General features: G+C 43.3%; 1 protein-coding gene and 1 long non-coding RNA gene across 3 annotated transcripts in view; one reads left to right on the top strand and one right to left on the bottom strand.

The window, feature by feature from the left end:
- Positions 1 to 13,685, bottom strand: part of LOC139440688 (uncharacterized) — a 76,332-nt gene that overhangs the window by 46,766 nt on the left and 15,881 nt on the right. The gene's annotated exons all lie outside the window — the stretch shown is intronic.
- ANKUB1 (ankyrin repeat and ubiquitin domain containing 1) overlaps positions 1 to 13,685 on the top strand; it is a 41,796-nt gene that overhangs the window by 16,944 nt on the left and 11,167 nt on the right. For both annotated transcript variants that reach the window (XM_024556362.3, XM_045192041.2), the window contains exons 4-5: positions 3,741 to 3,855; positions 7,547 to 8,479. In XM_024556362.3, coding sequence (XP_024412130.2) covers positions 3,741 to 3,855; positions 7,547 to 8,479 — 1,048 coding nt within the window. The remainder of the gene's footprint in view (positions 1 to 3,740; positions 3,856 to 7,546; positions 8,480 to 13,685) is intronic.

Here is a 13,685-nt window from a genome sequence, read left to right as displayed (position 1 = left end):
GCAAGAAGGTTTAGAGAAACTAAGTCTATTATGTCAAGGGTGACCCATAGTTTAAAAAATGTTTATCAAAGCATTCCTGCAGCATACCTGCAGAACCACTACTTGGTCTCTACAGAATAATTCCATAATTCTCCAGTAAAAAAGAGTGAGCTCTGCTAACGGAAGCCAGATTTGTGAGGGTGGAGGAAGGTTGGGGGATGAGGTCAGTACTGTAGATCCTGCTCTGTGAGTAAACAAGCATGGCAAAGAGGAATCAACCCACAAAAGAGAGCGAGGCCAAGGTCAAGAAATACAACACCACAGTAAAAAAGTAACAGAAGAACAGCCCCATTTCAAGATTATGGGTTATAATATAGAACATCCAGAAAGGAAAGGATCAGCTGAGAGACAATAAACTTATCCATGTGTCTGCCTGTGGAGTGGAGGCAGGAAGGGAAAGAGAGGGAACCAGAAAGAAAAAAAGGGAAAGGCAAGTGAAAGAGGAGGCTTTCTAGGCATTAGATAGGGTCCTCTAGACATAAATTCCAAGCCAAATTCTGCTCCCAGCTTGCTGAGTAACTTCAGGCAACTCACCATATCTTTGGGTCTCAGTTTCCTACTCTATAAAAAGGGGAATTGAGTGGGCTGGTCTTTTAGGATCTTTTTATCTTTAGCATTCTGTGACTCTAAGATTACCAGTGTTAGGAAATCCCAGACAAGAAAAGTAAGCATGTTTAGAAGCTTTGTATGCGTCCAGAACGCTAATGAGGCTGACCTCCTTCATTCTCTCCCTCCCTTCCTTCTTATCTGCAAGTATTTATTATGAACCTACTACCGTGTCTGAGCCTACAGATGTGTATGAGAAGCCAAGACACACGCCCCAGCTTCTACTGCCAAGGCCATCACATTAATTTAAGGCAGCCAATCCATAGGCTGTCCAGTGACATCAGCTCTCACAGCTGAGCCAATTAGATTCTGTTTGGAGACAAGTATGACACAGAGGACAGGAACACAGGCACAGGATCCTGATTACCCAGGTCCAACTCCTGGTTGCACTACTTACTGGATATGAAAAACTTGGGCAAGTTACTTAATCTCATAATGTCTCAGTTTCCTCAGCTGTCAAATGGAGCCAATAATATACTTACCAGTTGGTGATTTTGTGAATTTTAAATTAGTTTATTCATGTAAAGTACTTAGAAAAATACAGAGCATATAAGCATTTGATGAATATTAACCATTCATATTTAATATTATTCATTAGTATTAGTCTTGCAAATTCAAATTGGGAAATGTAGAAAGATAAGTTGGTTATTAGTAGGGGCAGAAAATGAAAGGTGTCATGAAATAAGGTTGGGTCATGATAAACTAATGTGGAATGCATGCCCAAGTCATGATAGGGCAGAAACTGTAAGCAGGGCAGACTGTGGGTAGAGAAAGTGAGAGGACATACAAGAGACATAGAGGGCACAAGAGATTCTAGGGCCTTGGTTCCTAGTGCACACCATTGCCAGTCACTGTCTCAGTATATTAAACCCATTTTACTGAGGGCCTCCTTGCCGCCCAAGAGCATAACTAAAGCAGAGCCCACAGCCTAGATGAGACATGACGCTTGGACTCAAATAGTTCTCTACTAGTGTTTGAAAGCTAACCATTTCAGAGCAGAATGTATGCTCAATGATCGTTTCAAAGTGTATTATGACAACCAGTTGAGCAGTCTAAGCTATTTGGAGAAGTGAGAAAATGGTGTAGTCAAGCAGGACTTCCTGGAGAAGATGACGCCAGTGTTGCATAATAAACTATTGGTAGGAGGGTGAGGGGAAGGAGTCAGAAAAATTCAGACAGAAGAGGCAGCAAACTAATAAGCCCCGGAGCCAGAAACAGCCTGGTATGCACCCAGAAGTGCAGGCCAGCCTGCTGGGCTGCTGAGGGTGAGGGGGGCAGCACATGCCCAGAATGGATTTGGGGAGTGGAGCAGAACTTCATTCACCAACTAATGCACTGAATGTTCACCGTGATCCAGGCACCACTGAGAAAGCAGGCATAGAGCTGTGAGTGAGAGTAGCAAGGTTCCCACCCTTTTGAAGCTTCTATTTCAGTGGGGAAAGCAAGCACCATCACATTAACAACAACAACAAAATCAAATTTTAAATAGAAATAAGAACTATGAAGGAAAAGAAAGCAGCAAAGAGGATGTGGGAAGGGGAAGGCTATTTCAGCCAGAAAAGGAGATAACATTTGAGCAGAGGGCTGAAGGGAGGTGAAGTTTTGTTGGTGCTTCTCAAAGTACATTCAGGTGACAGATGATCTCAGCCTGAAAGAAGGTGGAGCTGGTTGAGGTGAAGGCAAGGAAACAGAGGTCTCAGACATTTCTGAGATAAACTATTCCAGCCTCAGTGATCAGTGGCACAGGTGTAGAGCATGAGAAAAGGAAGACACGAAGAAAACAAGTCTGAAATTTCTAGCACAGGTAGTGAGGAAGATGGTGGTGCCACGCACCAAGACACAGAATGCAGGAGGAAGAGCAGGTGTGGAGTGGAAGGTAATGAGCTGTCCTTTATAACATGAAGGCAGTGCAATCCCTCGGACAGCAATGGCGCCAGCAGGGGCAACCCGGAGATGCGTCCTGGGCTGCAGATTTGGGCTTGGGCGTGAGCGGCACATGGGTGGTCAATGAAGCCCTTAAGTGTCACTGAGACTGCCTGCTAGTCATCCAACCAGTGTTTAGTGAGCACTTACCAAGTGCCAAGGCTGTGTGACCAGTCCTGAAGGAGCTTTCTTTTTAGTTGGGGCATGAAAAACAAAATCTCTACACAAGTGAAATGATTCCAAGCACTGATGATGGAGGATATAAAGATGTTACAATAAGGTCATGGGATGAAGAGTACTCGAGGGGAGGAGGCAGTGGGTACTGGGACTGCCTTAGCTGTGGTAGCTGAGAAGGTCCTCTATGAGGACAGGACGCTTGAATGGAAAACTGAATGAGACTCACACTCCTGTGAAATCTGGATAAAGGCCCTTGGAAGCAAAAGAAATGATAAGTCTTTACGACCTGAAATGGGAGTGGACTTGGTGTGTCTCAAGGACAGGTGAAAGGTCAGAGTGCCCTGGACAGGGGCAGACAGGCTGTTCTGAGACAAGGGAGGTAGGCTGGATGGAGGGAGGGGAGAGAAGGCCAGATTGGGTTTTATCCTGAGGAATGTGGAGAGTGAGCAAATCAGAAAGCCGAAGAAAAAAAGAGTCTCAGAAAACACTTGCCCGCAGAACAAAGGGAATGTGGCGTCACGGGGTCAGGAGAGGGTAAGCACTGGAGGAGCAGGTGATGGGTCCTGCAGCGGCAGTGAACACAGCGCAGAATGGCTCCCAGTTTGTGAAGCACAGAACAAAGGGGCCATTCAATTCCACCCGCAGCCCACTCGTAAGCTAAAGGCCCAAGAAGCAAGCCCATCTGTCCTGCCACGTTTTCTTTAGTTTCCTCTTTCAGCAGAACAGCTTCGGTTTCACAGTGATGTATATGCATCATCCCAGAATCAGTACCCACAGGGCTTTTTGAAGATAGCTGCAGAAAGCATTTCAGCACGGTATGCAATCATCGTGCAGGCCTAAGCTAAAAATGACCTGTCTACCTATTTATTTTAGGGCTACCCCTCATTTCGCATCTAGTTCATGCCTCTGTTTGGGGAAAGCTGTCTTTAGAAGTTGCGTGGATTGCCAAGCCACAGTGATGGGCTGCACTGTAAACTGCCTCTCTTCATCCACAGGCACAATGCTTCGCTTGGACGTCTGGGATGGATGGAAGGAATTTCTGATGGGCTGTCTCCTCGGGCAAAAACTTAAAGTCCAACGCTATTTATCAAGTGAAAAGCCGGTACTTAAGTACGGAGATAAAGCAAATTCTAAATTAATTTAAGTAATTTTTACTAAATTTCCAAAGGACTTTGAGTCTGCAATTCACTGCACAGCTGGTGTGCCGCTGCTCCATGCCGGTTCCACTTAGAACGTCTCTGTCAGACATCGTTATCGAGAGATTTGATGGAATAACGCAGCAGGGATGCCAGCAGCGCTGTTGGCCTCTGGGGATGGATTGCAACCTGCATAGATGTTCCTCAGGAAACACTAACTATTTCAGTGGGTGACCAGTTTGGTTTGGGTATCAGACTTTGAACATCTTTTTCTTAAAGCCATTGGAATAAGTATCTTGTCACTGTCACATTCAATTATTTTTTTTATCCTCACCCAAGGACATGCTTATTGAGTTTTAGAGAAAGGGGGAAGGAGGGAGAGAGGGAGGGAGAGAAACATTGATGTGAGAGAGAAACATACATCAGTTGCCTCTCGTACACCCCAACCGGGGACAGAACCTACAACTTAGGCATGTGCCCTGACCAGGAATCGAACCTGCGACCTTTTGGTTTAAGGATGACATTCCAACCAACTAAGCCAGTCAGGGCACATTCAATTCTTCTAAGAACAAAACAACAACAACAAAAACCCCACTATTTGCTAATCGGTTAGCTGAAAAATTGGCTGTCTCTTCCTAAGCTCCCATGTAAGTTTTCACACTGCACTTAATACCATATTCATACATTTGCAGTACATGAAGTAGAACATGTGTGGCTGGGGCAGTGGAGTTGGGTAGGTTCAGAGAAGCAGGTGAATATTTTAATGTATCTCTGCAGCTTCCCAAATGCTACACTACTCTTTTGTTTTAAAATCAGTGGTTCTGTATTTTAGAACATTGCCCCCTAGTGGGTGACTTAAGTATGCTTTACAGAAGCCAGCATACCCACTAGCCGCTCTAAGGGCTCTGTGAAGTGATAGATTGGAAGCCACCTCTTGCAAGTTTATAAAATATCCAAATATTTAAAATTAATTTCTATTTTGGGATAGTAATAATTCTTTTTTTACGATTTTATTTATTTATTTTTAGAGAGAAGGGAAGGAAGAAAGAGAGGGAGAGAAACACTAATGTGTGGTGCCTCTCATGCACCCCCCCCCCCACTGGGGACCTGGCCTGCAACCCAGGCATGTGCTCTGACTGGGAATTGAACTTGCAACCCCTTGGTTTACAGGCCCACACTCAATCCACTGAGCTGCACCAGCCAGGGCAGTAGTAATTCTTTTCATGCTCTAAATCCAAAGAAATAGCCATGCTACATTGTTACTTTTAATAGTGCATATTTATTGAGTACTTTGTGACACTGTTATATTTAATACATAACTTTTATCTTGTTGTATAGATGAGAAAACTGATATTAGGAAATCTGCCCATTTTCACACAGCTAACAAGAACACAACTGGGTATTGGATCCTCCAAACAATGCAACTCTAATGCTCATGTGCTTAACCACCTCCACTTAATATTTAAATAAAATCTAAAAAAAAATTAAATTAAATCTCAGAGAATCTAAATGATCACACTGAAATGCTCCTTTTATTCTTCTACCCAATTAACAAATATCTATTGAACATTTTCTATACATTATACAAGATCCTAGGAATGTAGCAATAAACAAGATAAAGTCCAGGCTTCCAGTAGGGAAAACAGAAAACAAGTAGCAATTCCTGAAGAAGCAGAATTGCATAGTGTTTGGGAGTACAAACTCCAGGGCCCACATGCCTAGGTTCAAAGACCCACCCTCGGTGTTTCGTTGTGTAAACTTGGGCAAAGTATATAGTCACCCTGTACCTCACTACCCTCTTGTATAAAATGGGAGTGACAACAGTACCTCACAGAACTGGTTTAGAGGTTAAATTACCTAGGAATCATAAGGAACTTAGAGAGCTGCCTGGCATATGACAAGAGGATATGAACGCTAGGTGTTGCTGTCATTCAGTGTGAGAAGTGTTAGGGCTTGGGCACAGTGCCAGACGATCTGGGGATAGACACTGTGGAGAACTCACCGGTCTCAGGGGGTCATCCCGAGAAACAGAGTTAAGATTGAGACCTGAAGAGTTGGTACTCAGAGAAATGGTAGGGAGGAAAACACAAACAAAACCCTCAGGTTCCAAAGCAGGTGGAACCACGCGCACAAAGACCAGGGCAAGAGAATGGACTTTCAAGACAGTCCAAGAAATTCCAGATGGTACGTCACAGAGTGAGAGGGGGCGAGTAGCCAGAGGCTGAAAAGATAGAGAGGGGCCAGCTCATGCAGGCCCCACAGGAATGTAAAGGAATTTGAACTCTACAGTATTCGGAAGACATTGAAGCGAGGCTTCAGTGTAAGAGCTAGAGGCAGACAGGGAGACAGGGAGATAGTCGAGAGAAGATGGTGGCCTGACTTAGGCTCAGGACTGAGAGGACAGATTGCGAAAAGATACATTTAGAAAGCGGCAACAACTAGCCTCGGTACCAAGAGTGCCTCTAGTTCCCACAACATGAGTGCTGAGGATGAAAGCGAAGGCCAGTTAGTCCATCCAAGAGACGCTCTTCTCCCCACGTCAAGAAAACTGATCAAATTCAGACATGCTGGTTTGCATTAGTGACTTTCAAAAGAAATTGATGTGCGAACCAAATTGCCATTGTATTAATGTATAACTCTAGTTATAATCTAACTGCCAGAGTCCTCCTAGAGACCCATATGTTCTGGGCAAACCATCTACCTCACAGAAAAATTACATGGGAAGCCACCTACACATCAAAAGGTGTTGTAGCGAGCATACAGTCACACATAGGAGAGTTAGTTAAATGCAGCAGACTTTGGATGATAGCAGGCTAGCTTCCCTCCATCTCTACAGTGGGGTCAGATAGCCCTGCCCACGTATGTTCTGACAGGTGGGACCCTGTCTAGGTTTCCCTCTGAACAGCCTTCCCCCATCATTCAACTTATGCCTTCTGGGGTATTGGAAGGATAGTAAAAAGGCCAGTGTGCCTCCAATACAGTGAAATAGAAGGGGAATGGTGGGAAGTGGGGCTGGAGAGGGAGGCAGGGGCTAGATGATGAGGGGCCTTATAGGCGAAGGTGAGGAGTTAGAATTTCAACTGCAGTGGGAAGCTACTGGAGGGTTTGGAACAGAGGACAGGAAACCTCCGATTCATAGAATAAAAAGATCATTGAGTACTGTGTGAGGAAAAGCCTGGAGGGAGATGAATTGAGGTGGGAGAGCAATTAGGCGCTGGGAGTTGTGCTGGTGGGGGGTGGCAACCTAGTGCTCAGATCAGATAGCAGTAGGGACTCTGAGAAGCCAGAAAATATGGGCTGTTAGAAAAGGCAAAACAAACATATACAACTTTCACATTTCTAAAATGTGCTAAATTTCTTCCAATACTTTCCCAATTGATATAAAGCTTGATATTTCTCCTGAGCATTGAATTTTCATAAGAAAGAAAACTGCTCCAAGGAAACCAGTTGGAATTATTTACATGCGCATAGTGGGATCACGTGTCTAGGCAGCACCTCTGCAGTTTACGCTGTATGTTACTATCTGCCTTTCCTGAAAACATTTTGGGTAAAAGTTAGGAAGGAGCAAAAAGTTTAACTAGAATGTTTCATGGGCATTTAGTGTAACTGCACTTGTCTGTTTGCTGACTTACTAAACCCCCACCCCACTTGTTTCACTCATCCAGGTACCAGAAAAGGGTGGCCCTGTACATAGCCGCCTTTTACGGCTACATTGAGCTCACCGAATGGGCCCTGAAGCAGGGCGTGCGGCCCAACGAGGCGGTTGGTGTCCACCCTTACCGAGCATGGTGCCATGAAGCCCTGCATGCAGATGTCTCTAAATGTCCCATTCATGCAGCTGCAGAAGCAGGCCAGCTGCTGATTCTGAAGGCCTTTGTCAACTGCAGTGTGCTGTGCCTAGAATGCAGAAACGCAGCAGGACAAGCTCCCCTGGCCATCGCACTCAAACACAAGCATAAGGACTGCGTATTATATTTACTTAGTAAAATGTGGTCCACGGTTTCTTTTCTGAAAATGTCAGTCCCCATGAGGATCTATATTAAAATAAAACAATGGGAGCTCAGGGCTCAGAGTCACAACCTTTATAAAAGCCAGCTGTGTGGATCAAGAGTCTTGGGGGCAAAAGTTGGAGACACTGTGATGGTGGATGGTTTCAGCAAACCACAAATGACCTCCAAGAGCTGGCATAAGGCTGGGAATAAGAACTCACAAAGCAGTAGGGTCAAGTTACCGCCTCTCCGGGAACAAACTGCAAGCGGGAAACCTGTCAATCCTTCGGTCATTTCACAGCAGGACACAAGAGAACAAACCCTCAAATTTCTTCCGCTGGTAGATAAAAATACATTCTCTGAATTACAAAGACAACAAAATTGGAAAAATAGTATTGCCATGGATAGGAAAAACGAAAAGCTCATAAAAAATACATACCTTCCACAAATCCCACTCCCTCCAGTTTCAAGAGTGGGCCATTCACACCCATCTTTTTACTACGCAACCCCCAGTGCTGACTTTTTACTCAGGTCCTCCTTCGCATCTTTTGCCAAGCACAGTGGGAGAACTCCAAGGGAAAACGCCATCTACTGCTTAGCTGTGGCCAGGTAATGTTTTCTATTTCTGTATTCATGTATGTACTTATTTATTTTTAGATAAATTTATTGGGGTGACATTCGTTAATGGGAATGCTTTCTCTTTAAACATACGAGAGCAAACCTTTCAAAGAGCAGATCTAGGGGCAGGGAATGGCCCATGAAGCCTTATCATGACCTACAGCGTAATACAGGTTGTCCCAGTGCATCAGTATCTGGCTTCCAGGACCTCACCTTAGCCTCGTGTCTACAGCAAAACAAACTGCTTTTATTGGGCAATCCAATCTGTGTAGCGCTTTTCTCCTCAAGATTTGAGAAAGAAAAGACACAGTTAAAATAGTTGTATCAGTTAACAAACTCCATTGTTTCTTTTAAAAAAAAACTAATAAGAATTGTTCACTGAAATGTGGAAAGGAGACATCAAAACTGTCATGGAAGACTGGATGGAAATGAAGGGGGAAGGAAAATAAAAGAAACAACTGAACCATAAAGACTTCAGTTGACTTACGGGGCAAGATATGTAAGTTATGGGAGGTCTACATTGGATGGGGTGATAGGATTGACATTAATATTTAAGGTAAGTTTAAAAAAGTAATGCATTGTCACATTTAAAGGCGTAAACAAGTATACCTGAGGTGGACTTTTCAGACACATTCATTTCATAAGATAAAATGTTACATACTGGTGCTGAGATTTTACTGAAAACACAGCTCTGCAAATCTCAGGTCCCAGTCGTTATGTATGAGATGTTACTGGGTGCCAGTATTACAGCCGCAATAGAGATTTGTGAGTGGCTTCTTCCCTCACTCAATGTATGAGAAGGAAAGAAAAAACAAGGCTTAAATTTTTTAGTTGCCTTTCTATATTGGTCTCTGTTTCAGCTCTACTTTATTTCAGTGAGGTTATTGCCACCTAGTGGCGAGAGTAATGTGGGCTGCAACACTGGCACCCTTCAGAGCAACAACAGTAAAGAAACTACTTAGTATATTCAATCTTTGTAATTTGTGAGGTATGTCAAGTAGAATGTATAAAAAAGAAATAATCTAAAATTCTAGAAAAAGACTAGAAAATTACTAATTGAAAAAGTTATATATGGCTCATCTTAAAATCAGGCTGCAAACATATGAAAGGAAATATTGGTTAGTTTTATCAACAGATGCATACTAAAAAATGAGCTTATTTTCTTATTATCAATTACACCTCAATAAAATTGAAAAAATAAGCTTATTTTTCAAGCATCCAATAAGTGCTCATTATGGCCCAGTGCAATGCTAGGCAGGGTGGAAATGCGCAAATGCCTCTGTATTTAAGGTGGGCATGTGTGTGGTTTGGGGGGAGAAAGGCTGCCAGTGTCTATTGTGTGGAGGGCTTTCTTGGGGAGGAATTCAGTTGTGAAATATATTAAAAAATGCGTAAGGAGTGTTAATCCTACATATATTGCTCATTTTGCACACATCCATGTAATAGCTATTCAGATCAGATGCAAAATATTTCCAGCACCCCCAAAAGTTCCCTCATGCCCCTTGCCAGTCAATAACCTCTCCCAGATGTGACCATTATTCTGATCCCTATCAGTGAGATTAGTTTTGCCTGTTCTTGAATTTCATATAAAGGGCATCATATAGTATGCACCTTCTATGTGTGGCTTGTTTGCTCAATATACTGCCTATGGGATGTTTTTGCACGTATTGATTCTTTTTATTTCTATATAGTATTCCTTTTCTGTGTATTCCATACCTTTGTTTATCTGGTCTCCTGTCAATGGGCATTTGAGTTGTTTCTCTCTCTTTTTTTAAGATTTTATATATTTATCTCTAGAGAGAGGGGAAGGGAGGGAGAAAGAGAGGGAGAGAAACATCAATTTGTTGCCTCTCACATGCCCCCAACCAGGGATCTGGCTTGCAACCCAGGCATGTGCCCTGACCAGGAATCGAACCAGTGACCTTTCAGTTTGCATGCTGGCACTCAATCCACTGAGTCACACCAGCCAGGGCTGGGTTGTTTCTAATTTGGGACTATCTGAAGAAAACTGTATAATGATTTGTGTATATGAGGTCTTTTGGACATTTGCATTAATTTCCCTTGACTATATACTTAGAAATGGAATTGCTAGGTCACAGGGTAAGTTTTTTTTGGGGGGGTGGGGAACACTTCCAAACAGTTTTCCAAATAGGTTATACTAGCATGCTATTTTTGTAGGTATATTTTATAAAAGTGAAGTTATCAGAGAAAACAATTTCAAGGTTGAGAAAGGAATTTCTGGGGAAAACACTGTATTAAAGAAAAAGGTTAGCAAGCCCTGCCTTGTGTGGCTCAGTGGGTTGAGCACTGGCCTGCCAGCTGAAAGGTTGCTGGTTTGATTCCCAGCTGGGGCACATGCCTGGGTTGTGGACCAGGTCTCTAGCTAGGGGCTTGAGAAAGGCAACCATAGATGCTTCTCTTACATATAGATGTTTCTCTCCCTCCTTCTCTCCCTCCTTCCCCCTCTCTCTAAAAAATGAATAAAATATTTTTTTAAAAAAGAGGTTAGCAAAGGGGGGCAAAATGAAAACATCTGCAATAGTAACAATAAGAAACAAGGAGACTCATAGGAGTGGTGGTCAGTCTGATTTCTCACTTCCTCTGGTAGAGTTACTCCTAGCAAATCTTTCCAACTTTACTGTTTCTCTTTTTCTCTTCCCTCTATTTGCACTCTCTACCTCCTTCCCATCTCCTTTCCCCCATCCACTGCATCTTTCCCAGGACCTGTCCCACCTTCCTCTGTTTGTGGGCCGTAGAAGGAAAGGAGGGACCTATAGTCTTCATAACCCTGCACAGCTCTTTTGGGTCTGGTGTATGCCCCTCACAGGAGTTATGAAAGCACCTATGTCTACCTGAAACCACCTGTCAAGCCAGGGAGAGGTGGATATAGTTATACTACCCTTTTCTCCTTGAACTGGGAATTCCTATGCTGAAAAGAAACACTGAGATTCGGTTAGGTGGTTGGGCTGATGGCCCAATTAGTGATTATTAAAGGCTATTCATTCAACAAACGTATATTGACCTGGTGATATAGTAATAGGATGATTTTCCTAGTTGTAGCTCTGCAAGTCCTGTTTCCTGAGAAATCCTTCAGTTTTTGGCAAACCAGGACAGGTGGTCACCCTCTACAATCAAGAGCAAACACAAGTACAGCCCTGCAGTTGTGAAGCAAACTACTTACTAGGGTGTGATGGGCATTACCAAGCTGAGGGATGTGCTAGGAAGGTGAAGAACTTCAGGGAAGAGGCTCTATGATCTCCCTAAGAAAATGTCTGGACTGAATTCTGAAGGGTGGGTAGGGGTTAACCAGGTGAAGGAAGAGTGGAAAGACACTGCTCCGGGCAGAAGAAATAGCTTGTGCCAAAGCCTTGTGGTTCATGGGGCATCTGTGACATAGAAAGATATGCTAGGGCAAAGAGAGAGAAGAGAGGTATGAGACAAACATGGGGAGGCTAGCTGGAAAACCTGTGAAGGACTGGGCAGTTTTAAACAAAAGACAGTAAGGGAACATTGAAAAGTTTGGCCTAATCAGCTGCACCTTTTGTAGAGATCACTTTGGCTGCAGTGTCAGAGAACTAGAAAGGACTCTGAAGTCCGGATAGGAGCAATGGCAGAGGTCCAGGGGAGAGATGGTGGTAGACTGCACTACAGGAGTGACTTGAGTAATGGAGAGCAGTAGATGGGTTGGAGGCAAATGTAAGAAAGAAATTGATAGGACTTGGTGGTAGATTGCATACAATAAGTAATGAATGAAGGCCAGGGTGGATGCAAAGATGACTCCTGTCTCCTGAGCTAATCAAAGCAAGGGTGAGGTTCTGGGTGCACAGGCACACCCAGACACAGCTTCGGCAACATGGCCCATAATGCTCTGCTCCCACCTCTAGAGAGACATAGGCAGCTATAGGAATTCCTAGGTCTTCTCAGGAGTTTAGAGATGTGTTTTGGCCTGGTCCCCATGTTCAGAAAGCATGGTACAGAGTACCCAGTTGGTAGAGTCGAAATAATGTTATAGTAAGGTAGCCCTGCTGGTGAGTGAGTGTGTGCACTGTCCTTGCCTGCCAGAGTGAGAGTAACTACATTGGTCTCTCCTGGGTAAGTGCCATAACCCCAGAAAATGGCAACTCAAGGACAAAATGACTAAATTAGCCCACTTCCACACACTCACAGGGGGTGGGTCTGGGGGTGGCAAAGAGACAGAGGCTGTTCGAAAAAATCTGACTTGAGTGGTGTCAGCCTGTACCCTCTCCCTCCAGTCCTGCTTTGTTTTTATTTACAGTACTATCACAGTCTGATTTGTGTTTTAATTTTTACTCAATTTGTTCAGGTGACATTGGTTAATAAAATTATATAGATTTCAGGAGTACAGTTCTATAGTATATCATCTATATTTTATTGTGTGTTCGCTATCCAAAGTCAAGTCTCTTTCCATTACCATTTATTACCCTCTTCTCCCCCCCCAAGGTAATTACCATACTGTTGTCTATGTCTATGAGGCTTTCTGTCCTTTGATTAATCCCATCACCTTTTTTACCCAGCCCCCCAATCCCCCTCCCTTCTGACAGCTATCAGTCTGTTCTATGTATCTATGAGTCTATTTCTACTACTAATTTGTTTGTTAGTTTATTTTGTTCATTAGATTCCACATATAAGTGAAATCATATGGCATTTGTCTTTCTGTGACTGGCCTATATCATCTAGCATAATACTCTCAGAATGAAAGTTACACAGACACTAAAAGTAAAGGCATGAAAAAAGATATTTCCTTCAAATGGAAATGAGAAAAAAAAAGCTGGGGCAGCAATACTTATATCTGACAAAATAGGCTTTAAAACAAAGGCTAGAGTAAGAGAGAAAGAAGGACACAACATAATGATAAAGGGATATAACCCTTGTAAACATTTATGCATCCAACATAAGAGCACCTAAATATGTAAAGCAAATCTGGATGGATATAAAGTGAGAGATCAGACTTCCAGCCAAGATGGAGGCATAGGTAGATCTACTTTGCCTCCTCACACAACCAAAAGGACAACAACAAATTTAAAAACAAAAAATAACCAGAACTGCCAGAAAATCAAACTGTGTGGAAGTCCAACAACCAAGGAGTTAAAAAAAAAAACAGATCCAGACTGGTAGGAGGGGCAGAGATGAGCAGCCGGGACAGAGAGGACATGTAGCAAAGCAGTGGCTGGAGGAC

This window comes from Desmodus rotundus, chromosome 2 (genome assembly GCF_022682495.2).
Source record: "Desmodus rotundus isolate HL8 chromosome 2, HLdesRot8A.1, whole genome shotgun sequence".
Classification (NCBI taxonomy): Eukaryota; Metazoa; Chordata; class Mammalia; order Chiroptera; family Phyllostomidae; genus Desmodus; species Desmodus rotundus.
This window is presented reverse-complemented; position numbering and strand designations above follow the sequence as displayed.